The sequence below is a fragment of the Cheilinus undulatus genome, linkage group 20, assembly GCF_018320785.1.
Source record: "Cheilinus undulatus linkage group 20, ASM1832078v1, whole genome shotgun sequence".
Lineage (NCBI taxonomy): Eukaryota > Metazoa > Chordata > Actinopteri > Labriformes > Labridae > Cheilinus > Cheilinus undulatus.
Genome location: NC_054884.1, coordinates 18,102,500 through 18,120,160, shown reverse-complemented (window position 1 = coordinate 18,120,160; position 17,661 = coordinate 18,102,500). Strand labels below are relative to the sequence as shown.

The 17,661-nt window shown below is 39.2% G+C and overlaps 1 protein-coding gene across 2 annotated transcripts; it reads left to right on the top strand.

Annotated features, from left to right (window-relative positions):
• Window positions 1–1,550: 1,550 nt before the first annotated feature.
• Window positions 1,551–12,665, top strand: mazb (MYC-associated zinc finger protein b (purine-binding transcription factor)). 2 transcript variants are annotated; one of them, XM_041815679.1, is made up of 7 exons: window positions 1,551–2,514; window positions 2,701–2,851; window positions 4,336–4,766; window positions 5,237–5,484; window positions 5,581–5,644; window positions 6,659–6,830; window positions 9,138–12,665. In XM_041815679.1, exons 1-7 carry the CDS (start codon window positions 2,482–2,484, stop codon window positions 9,479–9,481), a joined length of 1,443 nt encoding a protein of 480 aa, XP_041671613.1. In that variant the 5' UTR covers window positions 1,551–2,481; the 3' UTR covers window positions 9,482–12,665. The 2 variants fall into 2 exon arrangements, with proteins under 2 accessions (XP_041671613.1, XP_041671614.1); XM_041815680.1 differs by having other exon boundaries at window positions 1,553–2,514; window positions 4,336–4,442.
• Window positions 12,666–17,661: the final 4,996 nt, after the last annotated feature.

Here is a 17,661-nt window from a genome sequence, read left to right as displayed (position 1 = left end):
TAAAGTTCCTCCTACATCGTCCTGCTAAACAATTCATAGTTCATGTGTTCCCACTACTATACCACAAGTCTACTTATCATTGTTGAGACATATTTTAATGCTAATGCCATAATACTGTAAATATATCAATAATATAGCCTATTAATGAATATTACGGCCCTGACCCCACCCCCAAAAAATAATACACTTTGCATAACTACCCTCAAGTCTTTTCTTTAAGAAATGCCGAGTTTCCATTGTAAAGGTAATGGTGATGACCGTATTTTATTTTTTTACTGAATAATAACCACTCTTATCAAAGAGACAAAAAGTTATTTGTTTATTTATGCTGTAGTAAAATATAGCCTTTTTAAAAATTTTAAACCCCTTTTCTTAAAATAGAATTACCTGTTTTTGGTAATGTTTAAAATGTGAATGGGCACACTGACTAAACTATTTTGAAAGTAATGTCAGACCTTATACTAAGCCAGGATGTGCACAAATGTCAGTATGCCAGGGAATAAATTAGAAGGAGCCAAAATAACTTTAAGGGGAAAATAATTAAATGGTTTTGAAAAGACAAAAAAGGCGCCAAAATGGGTTTAAATGGCTGAAATTGGCAGGTTTAGAAAGTGGTTAAAAGTGGTTACAGGGTGGTAAAAATTGGTTCAAAGAAGCAAAATTGGTATAAAAGTGACAGGAAAATAAAGACAGTACAAAAAAGGATCAAAATGTGTGGACACTGGTGAAAGCAGCTAAAAAGTGGCAAAATGGGATGGGCAAAAAGTGCCAACAATGAGTAACAGTGGCAAAAATGGTAAAAGTGGCAAAAAGGGTGGCTGAAGCAATGAAAAGGGGTTAAAAGGTAGCAAAAACAGGTTCGAGGTAGCAAAATGGGCAACAAGAGGCAAAAATGTTTTTAAAAGGGCAAAAATGGGAACAAATGAGGCAGAAATAGTGATGAAAAGGGGTTAAAAGAGTTATGAATAAGTAATTTGAACATCAGAACCTAATAACAGCTTTCTGGCTCCAACATAAGGTAACTTTTAGCCAGGATATTAGCACCAATGCTACTGATCCGACCCACGTGCATTGATATCATCAATAAATCACAACAGGAGGGGCCTATTCACTGGAGTTTTCAGGGCCCAGTCAATTCTGTGGGCAGACCTGATTCTGTGTAAAGATTTGAGGGGCTGGAACCTGTGAATTTGGTAAATCTTTAACCTAAATGGGACAGAGTCCTTTTCTTTTCCTTTATGATAATAATTACCTTGAAAATAGATTGAGTAGAGCAAATAATGAAAATGATACCATAAAGAATAGTATGTTTAAAATGTAGGCTTTTGAACAATGCATAATGCTGAGTATTAATCCCCTCCATTGTGTGTACACGCTGATCTGTTATTCATCCTGTGTACTATATCTGTCTCTGACATCATTATTATTGGCCGACAGGGAGGATCTGCGTGTCCTCCCCTTTAAGATGCGTCTGTCATCGCTCTGTTAATGGAAAGTCACTCCGGCTGTTTTCTGCGGCGCAGGAGGTACAGGAGGAGATTTGCTCCAGCTGCCCGAGGAGTAAGAGGAGGGGGGAAGGAAAAAAAAACAACACAGAGTGGCGCATTTTGCGTCGGCCGACTAAACCCAGGAAGGAAGGGGAGAGGACGAGCTTCGCCAGAGGGAGACGGAAATGAGAGGAAACTCTATCCCTTTAAGAGCAAGTGGGACATAGCGGTGCGAGAAAAGGAGAGGAGGGGGAGAAGAAAGAGGAATTAAAAAAGAAAAGGAAGAAAGAGACAGGGAGGGAGGAGGGAGAGCGGGCGATAAAAAAAGAAAGATGACATCCTCGTAGCTGAACGGCCGAGGTGGAGCGAGAGGCTGCGGCCCGGCGAGAGCGCCTCGCGCCGGGGTCAGGGCTTGAATCCAACGCGAGGCTTCGACAAACAGCCGATTGGCCTATTGGGAGAAATCGGAAAAAATAGATTCATAAATTAAAAACAAAGCATGACCTGCTGTGCTACCAGATACGTGTGTTATAACCCATATGTGCTATCCTTCTTAAAAATGTTTTTAATGTCACGTAGTGTTTTTTTGTTAATTGCTAAAATGTAATACTGTAATATGCGTTTTATTGTTTTTTGGAAACAGTTAAGTTCTGTGATATTGCGTTATAGTCAAATAAGTATTTAATTAATGAAAGTTAGAAACCAAAGTGAAATAGAAACAGGCCATTATTTGAGCTGGCCTGCGTGCTGCAGCCTGCGTGAGAGCGTGCATTTTAATGGACAGCATTAGGCTACCTCAATGAGAAAAACATATTTTTGCAAACGACTTCATTCACGTTTTTTCGAGCAAATCCGGGAGCCCGTCGTTCCTGCTGCAGGACAGGCGTCTGTTTATCGCCACGATCGCCGGTTGATCGATCCAAACCATGCAAAGATTTCTCTCCCCGATCACAATCAAGAGCTGACTTTATAATCTCCATCGCTGTGGCGCAAAATGGATGCTGCTTGGGGCAATTTTCTCTTCCAGGTAGGCTTGATGAGCAGGCCTCTTGTTTCTGTTCTCATTCTGTCACACAGCCTCTCTCAGTGTGTGTGTGTGTGTTAGTGAGTGTGTGTGCAGCAGCCCTACCATCGTCACACGTTGTGTTACACCTCTAGATAAAGCTGGGACTTGTGTTTACATTTGGTGATGGCCTTCTGCTTGCTCCACCAGAATACTCCCACCCAAAACCAAGTGGAGGGGAGCCTCCAATCAGAGCTCATGTCTGTGCATACGAGTTCTCCCCAAACCCCACCCACAGAGCACATAGCTCAGCCTCCTTCAACGGTGGACACTGCTGCTCTCAGTGAGGAACCCCTGCCTGGTGAGGGACACTACACTACATTACACTGTAGACCTGTGGAGCTGCCAGCAGCACACAGAAGCTCACAAAGCTGCTCTAATTTACATCATTCAACAGGTGCAACAGAAATAAAGTATTTTAAGATTGGCAGGTGAAAGGATGACACAGATCCAGGTGAAGCATGGCCATAAAGAATGTAATCTAATAAATGTGAACAATCAGTACTGGAGATTAATCATTTGAATTGAAAATCACTGATTGAATTCCCCTCTTGGAATTCTTCTGTTGTTAATTTTTTAATGATATACCATATCTATACTAAACTTAGCAAATAAAGTAAAGAAATTTGTGTTTGGTAGATGATTTCTTTGTTGTAACAATGCTTCTTGGCAAGAAATCTTATATCATTGGAAAGCCTGTTTATTACCCTTTTTAATGGTGTCACATTTGTAAGGAACATGCATTTGTGGGATGAGCAGCAGAGCTGAGTATTAGGGTTGCACCCATGAAAAATTTGCCAAATCTTATCTGCCAATGATAAACAGCTTTATCATACTTGTTCTTTCTTGCACTCATCTGATGGGAAAAAAACTAATTGATGTGACTTGCAATGGATAATTTCTGCAGTCAAATTTCCCATTTTGTAAGGTTTTCTGTGGAAATTATTTTTCAGAGATCTTAAAGAGCCCCAAAATGAGACTCAAGAGCCACGTGTTAAGTATCACTCTAGTCCAAACCATGGACTGATTTGTTACATTAATGCATAGTTACCTCAAGTTTGTTCAGTGTTCACATTCACATTTACAAGCAGACTAAAATGTGAAAAAGAAAAAGCTCTGTGTTATATGGGAATGCAGCTTCATCCACAGATGAAAAATAACAAGCAGCAATTTTGTGGATTGATAAAACACTTCTTAGCAACTCTTAAACATTTTTATTAAGTATTTTATTAAAATAAATAGGATATTTTTGGCCTTTGACCTGATTGTCAGACTTATGATGGTTGACAAGAAAACATCAAAATAATCTCTAAAGTGAATATGATAGAATAATAGTTAACTGCCACTCTCCATATGATCATTATACAATAAAATATGCAATAAAACAGCTGCTTAATCTATATAATGATAATTATCTATGATAATCTTTAAATAGATTTTTATTGCTAACCAACAGGATAATGGGATAATAGTAATACTCTTCTATTAAAATAGGAAAATGTCAAGAAGCCAAAGACAGAGATGTTGTGTTTTTGCTTGAAATATGAGCTACATCATATATGTATTTTCTAAATTGTTGCCAGCAAAGTGTTTTCACTGATTTCTTCTATTATTTTCCATATTAAATCTTTAACCAAACAGGTTTGCTGATACATTACTACCATGAGCTTTCCAAACCTATTTTCTCCAACATGTTGTGCTGTTACTAGTATGTACAAGAAAAGCATCACTAACACAAACCTTTTTTCTGTTTCTGTCTCTCCACCCTCCTCGTTGTGGATCCAGTGAAGCCCGTGTCTCGGCCAGCCCGCGTGCCCCACATCTGTGCCATCTGCAACAAGCAGTTCAAGAACAACTACAACCTGCGGCGGCACCAGTCGGTCCACACTGGGGTACGCATGAAGGACAGGGCCAGAGAGCAGGCGGAGGGGGCAAAGGAGGGAGCAGCCGGCCAGGTGGCTGTGGCGGTGGCCGCCCCGTCGGCGATGGCGGTGGGGGCTGGAGGGAGGGCGGAGAGGCAGACTATTCCCCTCTCCCTGCTTCACCTCTCCGCACCTCCTCCTCTTGCCCCTCCCGGCTTGCTGGCGGGGGCCCAGCAGCCTCCCCTGGGTAGTCAGGATGGTGATGGGGTCGCCATGCCAAACGTAATGGCTAGTGTTAACCCCCACGCTCCGCCTCCTGCTGCTGTCGTCATGACCTCAGGGGCGACAGTACAGGTGGGTCAGGGCCTTGTGGAGATGGCTGTCGTCAACCTCGAACCTTCCAGCATGTTGTTTCTGAAGCTGCCTGGCCACAGGGATGGTGTTTGACAGAAAAAAAACGTCTGCTTATTTGACTGGTTGACTTTGTATAGAAATCTGTTCTGGGACCAGTGACATCCATCCCAGTTTTTTGCTCTGGTCCCCAGTTTTAGAAACACTGTGCTAGAAGCCCCCCATGCTCCCCTGCATGTTCTCTGTACCGTAAAGAGTGCTGCTCACACAATACTTAAATTTAATTGGAAGTATTTAAACTAACATAATAAATTTACTGGAAGCAGGGCAAACATGTCTGTGTATTTGCATGGTTTAGGCAGAAGAAAGATCAAAAAGTGTCTGAATGTCTGATATGGAAAGTGTTTTTTGTATGAAGCTGTTTCCCATCCAAACTCCAGAGTGAATTTATCTGCTTGTTTCTTTTGCCTCAGCGGCCCTCCAACCCCAACCCCAACCCTGTGAGGAAGAACCACGCCTGCGAGACATGCGGGAAGGCTTTCCGTGATGTTTACCACCTCAACCGCCACCGCCTGTCCCACTCAGACGAAAAGCCGTTTTCCTGTCCTATCTGTCAGCAGCGCTTTAAGAGGAAGGACCGCATGAGCCACCATGTGCGCTCGCATCAGGGCGGCGTGGAGAAACCCTACGTCTGCCCCCACTGTGGCAAAGCTTTCTCCAGGTGGAACATTTGGTCTGATGATTTAAACCACAAATATTCCTACCTGCCTTTAAAAAGTTGCCTATGTTGAGATGTTACCTCTCTCTATTTACCAAGGCCGGACCATCTCAACAGTCACGTCAGACAGGTGCACTCCTCTGAGCGACCCTTCAAATGCCCGGTGCGTCATGTTGTTTCTCCATAATATCCTCCCAAAGCAGCTTTTATTGTCATGAAATGATAACAGTTAACATGTTTAGATGCAGTGGTCCTGATGACTCATGGCAGGAGAAGCCACTGACATGATTAAGTGAACACTGAGAGCATTACCATGGAAACTAAAGCAGGTCACTTCATGGTTATAGTTGAGCTAACATATAGCAGCACAAAGTCTTACTCCTACACGATGAAAACCTTGCTGTCATGTTCGGTACATTAAATGTCTCTGTGTTGCATACATGTAGGAGGTCATATGTAGAATGCATGGACAATGCATCCCAATAAAATAGATAAAATACCCCAATGACAAGTTCTGACAGGTTGGGCTAATGACTTCATTTGAGGCCAAGAAATGTGCATATGGGAGCTGGCTTGTAGAGTGATGGTATTTACAGCCACTTTTTTCTGCTAATCCAAGCACACATTAAGTTTAGGCCGCTTAGGTTGGTTCAGTCGACAGTAAAATAAATTCTAGTGTAAGTTTTGGGCAGACACCTAAAGTTATAGAAAGTTCAGTGACTTAACTAGAAGCCTCCAATAAGTTTTCTCTCACCTGAATCCCTTTACTCTGCTAATCCTATTTAAAATGTTGTGCTGCATTTTTAAACAAAGCTGTCAGTCATGATGCTAAGTTTACTTTCTGTTCAATTACAACTATCCAGAAAAATGAATGCCTGGATGTTTATCACAAAAATGATACCTGTCAAGGCAGTACCTGTGATAAAAGATGATTTAATGCCCAGTTAAATTCCATCTGTTAACATGGAGAAGCGGTATTTTTGAACTAAACTGTAGCCAGTCAGCAGGGGGAGCGCTAAATGTTTTGGCTTCATTCCTAGGCGGCCGCGTACTCCACCCATCTCAGCCTCTGGTTAAAAGTGGGCGTTCAAGTCTGATTCATGTAACAAAACATCAACAGATTTAAATGTTAGAATTAAAAAATTTCTTAACAATAATTGATGAATCATTTTTTCAGACCTGTGAGTCCAGCTTTGCCACAAAGGATCGATTGCGTGCACACATGATTCGCCACGAGGAAAAAGTCCCCTGTCACATCTGTGGCAAGCTCCTGTCAGCTGCTTACATCACAGACCACATGAGGGTGCACAACCAATCACAGCACCACGCCTGCCATCTCTGTAACCGCAGTAAGTACAGATGCTATTATTTACCAGTTTACATGTTACACCCTTTTGACATTTTTATCTGTTAATGAATGTTAGCATACTGAGGCGTATTGTGCACAGAGGTCACCAACTTTCTGCAGAGTCAATCGCTACAGACCTCCAAACTTCATGTGGCCTTCAGATTAGCTCAAGAACAGTGCATAGAGAGCTTCATGGAATGGGTTTCCATGGCCGAGCAGCATACACCTGACTGCATTGTGCCAAGTGTAAAGTTTGGTGGAGGGGGGATTATGGTGTGAGGTTGTTTTTCAGGAGCTGGGCTTGACCTCTTAGTTCCAGTGAAAGGAACTCTGAATGCTTCAGCATACCAAGAGATTTTGAACAATTCCGTGCTCCCAACTTTGTGGGAACAGTTTGGAGATGGCTCCTTCTGGTTCCAACATGACTGTGCACCAGTGCACAAAGCAAGGTCCATAAAGACATGGATGAGAGAGTTTGGTGTGGATGAACTTGACTAGTCTGCACAGAGTCCTGACCTCAACCCGACAGAACACCTTTGGGATGAATTAGAGCTGAGACTGAGAGCCAGGCCTTCTCGTACAACATCAGTGTGTGACTTCACAAATGTGCTTCTGGAAGAATGGTCAAAAATTCCTATAAACACACTCCTAAACCTTGTGGAAAACCTTCCTAGAAGAGTTGAAGTTGTTATAGCTGCAAAGCTTACGTCATATTAAACCCTATGGGTTAAGAATGGGATGTCACTTAAGTTCATATGTGAGTAAAGGCAGGTAAGCGAATACTTTTGGCAACATAGTGTACATCAAACTCTGACACATCATTTTGAGTGGCCTGTGAGAGCTTACAAAGAATATAATTTTTTTAATATACTATTTCAAACCACTGAGTGAAGATTAAATAAATGCTTGGCTTGATTAACATCTAGTTTATCAATGGCACGCTAACCTGTGTTGAATGACAGTACTGTTACTTTTCCTCCATATTCTCTGTGTTGTATTTCCATACATAAATACAAGCATTTGTTTTCATTACCAAACTATTTTTAAAGAAATTGTACTGTAGTTGCACAATTTAATGTCTGTTTTCTGTTATTTTTCCTAGACTTCTGCTTTAAGTTCTTATTATAAATTAAAATATTACTAAAGCCTATGATAAACAAAAATAAAGTTGAAAAGGTCGTTGATTTTTGTAGTCTTTGAGTAACGACTGGCCCTTTAAGAACACAATTAATGCTGATGTGGTTCAGGTTGAAACTGATGTTGACACCTACGATTTAGAGCATCTTAGCCAAATAAACGTAAGACCTTCCTGTTGGTATGAACACAGAGCTGAGAACAACAAACTCAGAGGGGGTTTGACTTTTCTGTCTTTATAGTAAGTCATCACTCAATGAAATATTAAGTCGGGAAGTATTTGTTGTTTTCTTTTTTAATGTTTAAAATATCTTATATTATACCTTAAGTTGTTTCAAGAGTTTCAGGCTCCTGTTTGCAGGTAAAACCTCAAACCTGCAGTAAATGTCATGTTCATCATCAAAGAAGTGCACAAACACAGTTAGCTGCTAGCTTTTAGCATTTGGCCATTATAAAATCACATAGAAGGTGTTAGGAGCAGGAGCTGGTGGAAACCAGAACAGAGCTAAAAGAGCTATAATAATGGACTTTAATTCTCTAGAAGGTTGGCCTGAAAATTAATTGAATTGAATGTTGGTGATTATTTATGTCTGAATATGTACTCTGCCCATACGAGACTTCATGGTGCTGTTTATTGAAATATTGTTCAAAAATATATTATCCTGTTTCATTTATGTGTGGGTATATATCATGCTCTGTGAATATTCTTTTATATTACTGTTTTTTTAGTCAGATAAAAACATGGCAAAAAAGGGTTTGCTAAAAAAAAATCTCTTTAACTGTCAGGAAAATGTACTGAATTACTCGTATTGAGCAAAACAATTAGGTCCTTAGATAAGGGTTAACTCTGAACACTAAGTCTTATTCTTTTACATTTACTCCTTACTCAGGCTCTTCTATAAAGTGTCTTAAAAAAAAGTGGCAACGTAAAAAAAAAACAAACAAAAAGTGTCCATAAATCCAGAATCTTAAACTTTTTTAGGGCTTTGTGTTTGTGAGCAGGCTTTTTTATTCCATGTAACAAAAAAAGATCATACTTACCATTTTCCTTTTGCTTTAGAGTCCTATTTTGGGTTTTGGAGATCTTTTCTCACCCTGGATCTGAGTGAGCTGTAACATCTTTCTCACTCTCTGAAATAATCAAGTCTAATTTTTCACTCTCTCCTCTTTTTAGGTTTCACCACACTGACGTACCTTCGTGTCCATGCTCAGAAACACCATGGTCAGGAGTGGAAGGACAGCCCGGGGGGGTTCGGCGGCACGGCCACCGGTGGCGTCCTCGTCTGCCAATTGTGCGGCGTCCACTGCAAGACCCCCACGCAGCTCCAAGGGCACATGGGAACCCACAACAACAACCAGGGTGCCCCAAGCCCCATCACCTCTAATATTGCTGCCAGCAGCTCTGTCTCCCTTAGCAACATGGTGACGGCACCTACAGTGTATGTCACTGGCAACACTGTGGTGGACCTGCTCGTCACGGACTGCTCTAGCATCGCAGCACCACAGTCCCACAGTTAGCAGGACGGAGCTCAGCAATAATAACATTGGTCTTCTAACAGAGGGTAAGGTTAGAGAAGGTTAAAGTGACACGTAGATGCTGATCCACTTTCTCTTGTCTAAAGTCCACACTTATTGGTAAGGTTAGGATTAAGGGTGGAGGAGATTAACAGCAGTAAAGCGCTCAAGGGCAGCATCACCTCAGTGCTGCAGAGAAAAAGGAAGAGCTGTGTTAAAAGAGCAGAAAGTCACAGAAAACGGGGGTGTTTATGGCTACACTAAAGACAAAAATGAATATGTTGTCTGAATGCTCAGATAAGAAACTGTGGTATTGTAAGCATCTACTGTGTTACTGTTCCCTCTCTGCCCTCTCTCTCTCTCTATCCTCCCTCCCTCACCCCTGGCGTCAGCTGCTCTCTGCAAGTGCACCAAGTACTGTATATGTCACACCAGCTCTGATCTTACCTCCATTTTGCAGCTCACACTAAAAAAAAAATCCAAATGGCTTGCGTTAAGAAATAGAGAAAGAATAGTTTGATAGAAACTAAGTAAAACATTAGGAAAGGGAAGTTGTGTGTAAGCATGTTAGCGTCACAAGGCTAAAATCAATGTTTGATTTTCAGAGTATATAGATCAGAACAGGAGGCCATACCTAAGTGTTGTGGTCAGTATGGATTTGTGGGATGTACTCATTGTTTTTTTGTTTCTTAAAGGTACAGAGATAAGAATAGAGTTGTGTTAGGAATGTCAAGCACCTTAAATTATTGTGGTTTGATTCAGCGAGGATCAAAATGGGCTTCTTGAATTTTTCTTCCTCTGAGTCTTCCTCTCTGGGTCTGGCTGTCTTAAAAAAACACAAAGAAGAAGTAAGAAAACATAACTGAAAATCAAATCTTCTTCTGGCTTCTGACATGGCAAACTCCTGCACCTGAAAACTACCTTTTTGCATGAAAGAAAGCTAGCTCAGTCATGCTTATTGTTAGGGAAGCGTAGTGATGAGAGAAACACTTAGCCGTTCCGATACATTAGTTGGCTGTAAACGATTATATTTATAAAAGTGTTGATTTTATTCAGACATAGTCAGACATTGACCATATTCACATGGCGGCTATTTTTCTTTCGAGTCATGCTAGGATGATAGCCATTGCACTGCTTTGTTCTATGATTTTGTCCTTAAAGATTTTAATCTGAAAAGTCAGTATCACATTACAAGTTCCTGATTGATCCGCAAAAGAAAGTAAAATTCTGAAAAGACCACAGACCTTATTTTTAAAGGTTAAAAACTGTTAGCTTTCTTTCTCCTGCTGGCTAGCATTACCCAGAAAGTGGGTTAATGCTAAAATCATAGTTAGCTGGTGTAGATGATTAACCTAGAATAAGAAACGTGCCATTTTTAGCTAAAGGTAATAGGACTTTGAAAGTAATGGATGCTAATAGAAGCTCTTGTTTAAAGTCTGTTTAAAGTTGAAGCAGAAATTAGTCAGTTAATACACCAGACATGTTGGGAAATAAAAAGTTGCTGTAAATAGAGAGGAGTCTAGCTGCAGACTGATGGTCTCAGATGTTAGCTTGAGCAAAATGAGCTTTAGCAAACATAGCTGAAGCCAATGTAGCTTTTTCCTGTAGGCAGACTGTTTAGACTGCTTTAGTTAAGGCCTTGATAAACATTTGTAGTTAAGTTTTTCAGGTCAGGGTTTTTTTTTTAACTTTTGGTATCCTAAACCTAACTGAAGTTCGATCTGATTTTATTTTCAAAGTTTTAGGGTGTATTTCCATTACCTGACTGAGGCATCTATCAGTAGTGGTCTGTAGTCTGCAGCCAGACTGTCTTGAATTGTGTGTGTGTGGATGGTGGGGGTGATCTGCAGTTTTGCTAGCTAGACTAGCACAACCTCCATTTTACATGGCATGGGCATCTTCTCTGGAGACAAGGATTTGAACAAACTGCACTGCAGATTTTTACACTTTAGAGAGGCGCGTCGTTTCTAACCAGCGGGTGTGTTTCATTGCATATCAACAGCATCTTAGGGCTGAGATTATTGTTTCCCATTTCATGATTTTAAAACTTAATTTTATACACTTAGTGATGAATTTCATCTGGAAAATGTGGCCTGGTGGTAACTAACAGCCTGTCTTGTATTGAAAGCTTAAGATATATAATGTTTTGTTTCACAAGGACTTTGATGTAGCTAATGGGTTATAAAACACATAGTGTCAACCTGAAATACTGCCCAATTTTTGGATGCAATTTTTTTCTTTTCGGTTGCTGATCAATCAGAATATATAAGTTTTTTATTTCTGGCACATGTGGGATGATCAATCTGTAACACAGCAGTGCAACATCACAGTAGTGCTTTAGCTTCTCATCCTCAGTGTCATGCCAGGGGAAAATGGCAGCCAAATGAATGTGATGAATTCATTTGATTGTAACCATCATTGCCATAGTCCATTTTTGTCTTCTCTCTGTACCAGTCCAATGAGTGAGACTTATGCATTAGATTTAGTCATTTAACTCTGTATAGCACATCATGGTCTGAATGCAAGTCATTATTGTTCATTATTAATCATGTTACTGTCTGTTGGATATTTTTCTGTTGATCTGAGTTATATTGTGAGTGATGTGGTGTTGAGAAAGGGCATATAAAGTCATAAGTGTGGAGAAAAAATGTACTTTTGGAGTCTGAAAACACCACTTGGTATGCTGTAAACAAACCTGGTTTTGTACTGGAGTGCTTTTTCAGTTTTGTGTTGATATGTTACCTTGAAATTTGTAGTTGTTTTTTTTTTCTTCCTTTTTTTCTTTTCTTTTTCCCTTTGGAAATGTGTTCTTCCTGTTGAGAAAAGTAGTGATTTCTGGTTGATTTTAGTTTTTCTCTTCATAACACTAAAAAAATAATACCTCTGCTCTAGGATTCTGTACAGCTCTTGTGATACATCTTAATGCCTTATCGTACTCAACTGCATTTTAATTATTTTATGATGAAATATTTCAGATCTTAGTCATGGATTCATTAAGAATAATAATGGGATGTATTTATATTTATATTTTTATATTTCTCAACAGTATGCATGTCTAAAAGGTTGTTAGAGCAAAAAAAAATCAATGATGCTTACTACAGTCATAAATATGTTATTTTGTAGATGAAGTAGAAATCATGTTATTATTTTGTAATTTGGACAATTTAAAGTAAAAAGAGTAATCAGGTTTGTTTGTGTGTTGATCTGTTTTGCAGTGTGGTTGATTATGGGCATATGAAGTGGTTCTGTTGTTTAAAATGCTGCTCAACCATTTTGTCATTGCCAGAGATAACACTTCATAACAAGGGTACACAACACACGCCTGACTAATTCATAATTAATGCATGACTCATGATGATTTGATGCATGAAATAATGCAGGATGCACCATTAAGTGATGCTTCAGTCATTAGGAGCATATTTGATGAGTTCATGGTTAAATCAACATTTATTCACTGCTAATTTACATACCACCAAAATATTCTTTACATTTAAAAAAAGGACACTTTAGACCAATACTTTTTAAAGCTTCCCTGAAAATAGAACACAATGACCTCTGTCCAGATGAAAAGCTGTTTTCAACGAACAGATGCAAACATGACCCAGTAAGCAGTTTCAAACATATCCATGCAAAAAAAATTAACAATGTCAGTGGAAACATTTTCCATGCATAAGTGGACAAATGTGGTTTATGTAACTTCACATCCAAATGAGTCCTGCACAGCTACGACGTTTCCCAGCAAACAGAATTGATTTTTACCTTTCTTGATGCAGAATATCCACATTGTCAGCACTTATCTTTAGTATACTCAATACTTCAAGAGAAAGGATACTTTAAAAGGGTTAAAAAGAAGCCAATCTAGACATGAACTGTAGAAGGTGCAGTGTCTTACGTTTGTGGGCTTACAACGAGAATAAAAGTGTGACAAATCGCTTTTCTTTGGCAGATGTTCCACATAATCTGGTGTGAAACACCATGGAGAGGAAGTCGTTCTCTCAGCAGCTAAACATGATGATAATCTCTTACTGCTGTTATCCCCAAATTAGGTCCCCTGAGCCAGGTCTGGCCCACTAGTGCCAATTATCAGGCCTGTCATAATTTTAAATATAACACCATGAGTTAAAAATGTGATCTTACTTTTTGCCACTCCATGTGTTTTGATTTCACTCTGCACCTGTGCCTTTATTATGATTTTCCTTTAATATTTTCTTTTTTTTTTTAGTTTCTGAAAGCATTTGGGAATCTCAAAATATGAAACAACCTCTATTAGGCCTACTTATTACAAGGGCTATCAAACAATAATTTTTAATCATGATTTGTAGTTCACTGCGATTAAACTCCTATTTTGTTGCATTTTTATTTTCACTATTTGCATTTCCAAATCAACGTGTCGCAACAATCGCATACTTTTGTTTGTATACTATACTGTTGTATACTGCATGTTAGTATGCTGTTTTTCAGTACAGTAAAATGCAGTAAAGAGCACTTAACCACGGTTAGTATTGTTGTAAATCATGCACTGCTGTTTTACACTTACAGGAAGTGACAACTGTCTTTTGCCTCTGTTTTCTTCTTCTATTTCTTTTTTTAATTGCAAGTTGCAAACAGATTAGATGAGTATAATCGAAATGTGATGGCTATTTTCACTCACTATGAGATTCTTGTAACTTGTTTTTTTATGTTAACATTATTCACTTACAGAAAATGAGTTTATTTTGTCTTAAATGCCTTCATTCTGATGTGCTGCCCTAACTTGTAACACATTAGCTAGCTAGTGGATGCTTACATTAGCTAGCAAGTGCTAGCTAGCGCACTAGCTTGCTAACAGTACAATATTCGCTGCACTGCTAATATGGCGTTCACTGAGGCTACAAAGTTTCCATTGTTTCACACTTAAGTTTTAAATAGTTTTGAGTGTGCCAGTAGTAGACTGCATGAGTTAACGTCTCAGTGTGAACGCACTTTGTGCACTTATGCACTCAGAATAGAGGTATGAGATTTAGGACACTTTTTTATTTTATTTTATTTTTTTTCCATTTTGGATTTTCTGAATTAAGAGTTATTGACTTCCTGTTTGAACTTTCTAAAGCACATTTCCATGAATTAATTCAAATCTGAAACCATACAATTTGCTTTTACTTTTACACTTAAATTTTACCAAACCTGTGGTATGTAACTTTATGAAATAAACAGAAAACTGCCCCTTTTTTCAAGGGAGAAAAGTTGGTTTGGTCTGGTTTCAAAAAATATGGTGGTTTCGGAATGACATATCAAGATCAATCATTAATGCCACACTGATGTATAGATTTGTTGGCATTTTAAATCTAAATGTTTATTTAGAATAGGCTAAAAATGAATAAATAAATAGTGGGCATACCTGCCTGATGAACAAAAAACCCAGGAGCAAATGTCCCCCGATCCCAAGTTTGATCTAAGCCCCGAATATTTATCAACTGTGGTTCCCTGCCTGCAGGCAATCCTGTCTTACTGTTTCTCAACTTGACAAACTTGATATCACGTTAGCTTACCCTTAATCTCTTATTACCGACAGGATCATTGTTAATGTTAACATAACAAGTTGAGACACATTCCCTGCAGACTTTGTGAGAAAGTTGGGAGGGAAACCTGAAGTGTAAGGCTGGTAAAAGAAGCACTCTAACTTATTTAATGCCACTACTGGTAAGAAATAAAACAATATGGTTATAAACCTCTGTTGACAGTCCTTGAAATCTGTCTTCTCTGTGTCTTACTGAATTTGAACAACACAACTGCTCCTGTTCCAATCCCTGAGCTGTCTGTTCAGACCAAATGTTCAAAGAATTTTCTACTCACAGTCAGATTAATTATGGAAGTGGATGAAGGTACAGAACATTGAGTCTTAACCTTTTCTACGTTTCTAAATGCTACAGTGACCAACTGCTTTCTATCTTCTGCTAAACTTATGATGAACTGAAATTGGCGTGTATAATTGCTGTGTTTAGTATTCAGTTGTCAAAACTTGTGATACAGTGCATTCAGAAAGAATTTTTCACTTGTTTCAATTTTATGTTACAGCCTTATGCTACGATTGTTTAAATTGTTCATTTTTTCTCTCATTAATCTACACTCAGTACCCATAATGACAAAGTGAAAACAGAATTTTAGAAATGTTTGCAAATTTGTTAACACTTTACCTACTGAGGGAGCACCGGTGATCTGTTCTATATGTCTGGAGTTTTATTACCATAACTCTGTCAAAGCCGATTTAAAAAATTCCAACGGTGTTGGAAAGCTGAGAACTGTGGGCATGCGCACATATATGGTTCATTATGGTACTCGCAAACATATAATGTGGGAATTCATAACAATACACCAGAAGTTTGGAGAGACAACTACACAGATTCTCAGCACCATAACTCCTTGAAAGTTTGCTCAATTTAAAAACTTCCAATGCTGACCGAGAGCTGAGAATCTGTGCTTTCCGGCAATATATGATGCGTGGTATATATATTACAATAATGTCGAACAGCACTGCGAAAAGGTCAGCTTTGCAGAAGACCAGTGAGAAAGGAGAGCGAAGGAAGAGAGTAAAAGGAGAGCGAGCAAGAGTGGTGCTTTGTTTTCTAAAAAATAGCGTTAGTGACATTTGTGCGTGTCTGTGTTTTATTACACACATTTATAATGTCGGGTAGACCATCAAGAACAGTAAAACAGCCGCTATGGTTCATAGAGGAGGACAGCGATTTGAAGGATGCATCTTCTGAACTGAGGTTTAGTATAGTTCTCTTTTGCACATCCAGAGTCCTAGACTCAAAAAATGACTGGTGATTGTTCTAAACATGTATAGGTTCACATTTCAAATGTCGCATCAAAACTTCATGAGCAATAACAACATTTCTTCTCATAAAAGCCATGAAAAACAAATCTGTTTTTGTGTTTTTCTTCTTTTAAACTGCTGACAATTCCATATAATGAGCAATAATCATTAACCAGATGTTGAAAAGTCAAGTTCAAGCACTCCTGGGAAAAGGGACCAAAGCTCTCAGACATAGGGCATTTCCTGACCATTTTACAGCCAGAATAACAAAATATGTCCAAATCGGCATTTTTAGCCTCAGTAGGTAAAGGGTTAAAAAGAAAAAAACTTAAATATCACATTGACAGAAGTATTCTGACCCAGGTACCATTTCTCTTGATCTTTGCTGAGATATTTCTACACCTTTACTGGAGTCCACCTGTAGTAAATTAAAGTGATTGAACATGATTTGGAAAGACACACACCTCTATAGGAGGCCTGACAGCGTACAATGCATATCAGCAAAAAACAAGCCATGAGGTCAAAGGAACTACCTGCAGAGCTAAGAGACGAGATTGTTTGCAAGGTACAGCTCTGTAACCTTGCAAAGCAGATGGATACGGCCGTTTCCTTATATTTCATTGGCGAATCCATCTTGCAAAGCACCCCTCTGAACTGTTTGGGCTCAGTTAGAAAGTGACAGGACCAATCAGCGACAAGGGGCAGTACTCTCAAGCACAGCGGAGTCGTGATGTATGCAAGCAGCAACAAGAGGCTGGGGCAATTATGGCGGAAGAGCTTAGTGTTGGTGCTGATAAAGTGCCAGTTTTTTTAAAACTTGATGACATTTCTTCGTTAAAAGAAGAACAAAGAACAACAGAGAGTTGTTTTCTTTTCAAGAATGACAAAAGGGGTCAGCCACAGGGACTGGTAAACTGGTCAGCGTTGAGGGGAAGCTGAATGGAGAAAAGTACAGAGATATCCTCAATGAAGACCTTTTCTGCAGCATTGCACCAATATGGCATTGACCCTAAGTACACAGCCAAGAAAACACGTGTGGCTTAGAGACAACTTGGTGAATGTCCTAGTGAGGCCAAGTCAGAGCTCTGACTTGAACCCCATCTAACATTTCTGGAGAGACCTGAAAGTGGATGTCCACAGACCATCCCCATCCAACCTGAAAAAAAAAAAAAAAAAAAAAAACATGGCAGAAAATCCCCCAGTCAGGGTGGCAAAGCTTGTTCCAACATATACAGAAAGACTCATGCTGTAATTGCTACCAAAGATGCTTCGACAAAGTACTTTGTAAATGCATTGTACTTTAATACTTTCCAGTGACAACAATTTTTATATGGTTTAGTTTCTCCTACTTTAATGATCAATGCTGAAAAGAACTGAACCTTTAAGA

Bases quoted from the DNA above. Each gene is read 5' to 3' on its own strand.
- mazb (XM_041815679.1), top strand. From the start codon at position 2,482: ATGGATGCTGCTTGGGGCAATTTTCTCTTCCAG. The intron at 5,485-5,580 runs GTGGAACATTTG...CTATTTACCAAG, and splicing joins TGTGGCAAAGCTTTCTCCAG to GCCGGACCATCTCAACAGTC. The intron at 5,645-6,658 runs GTGCGTCATGTT...TCATTTTTTCAG, and splicing joins AGCGACCCTTCAAATGCCCG to ACCTGTGAGTCCAGCTTTGC.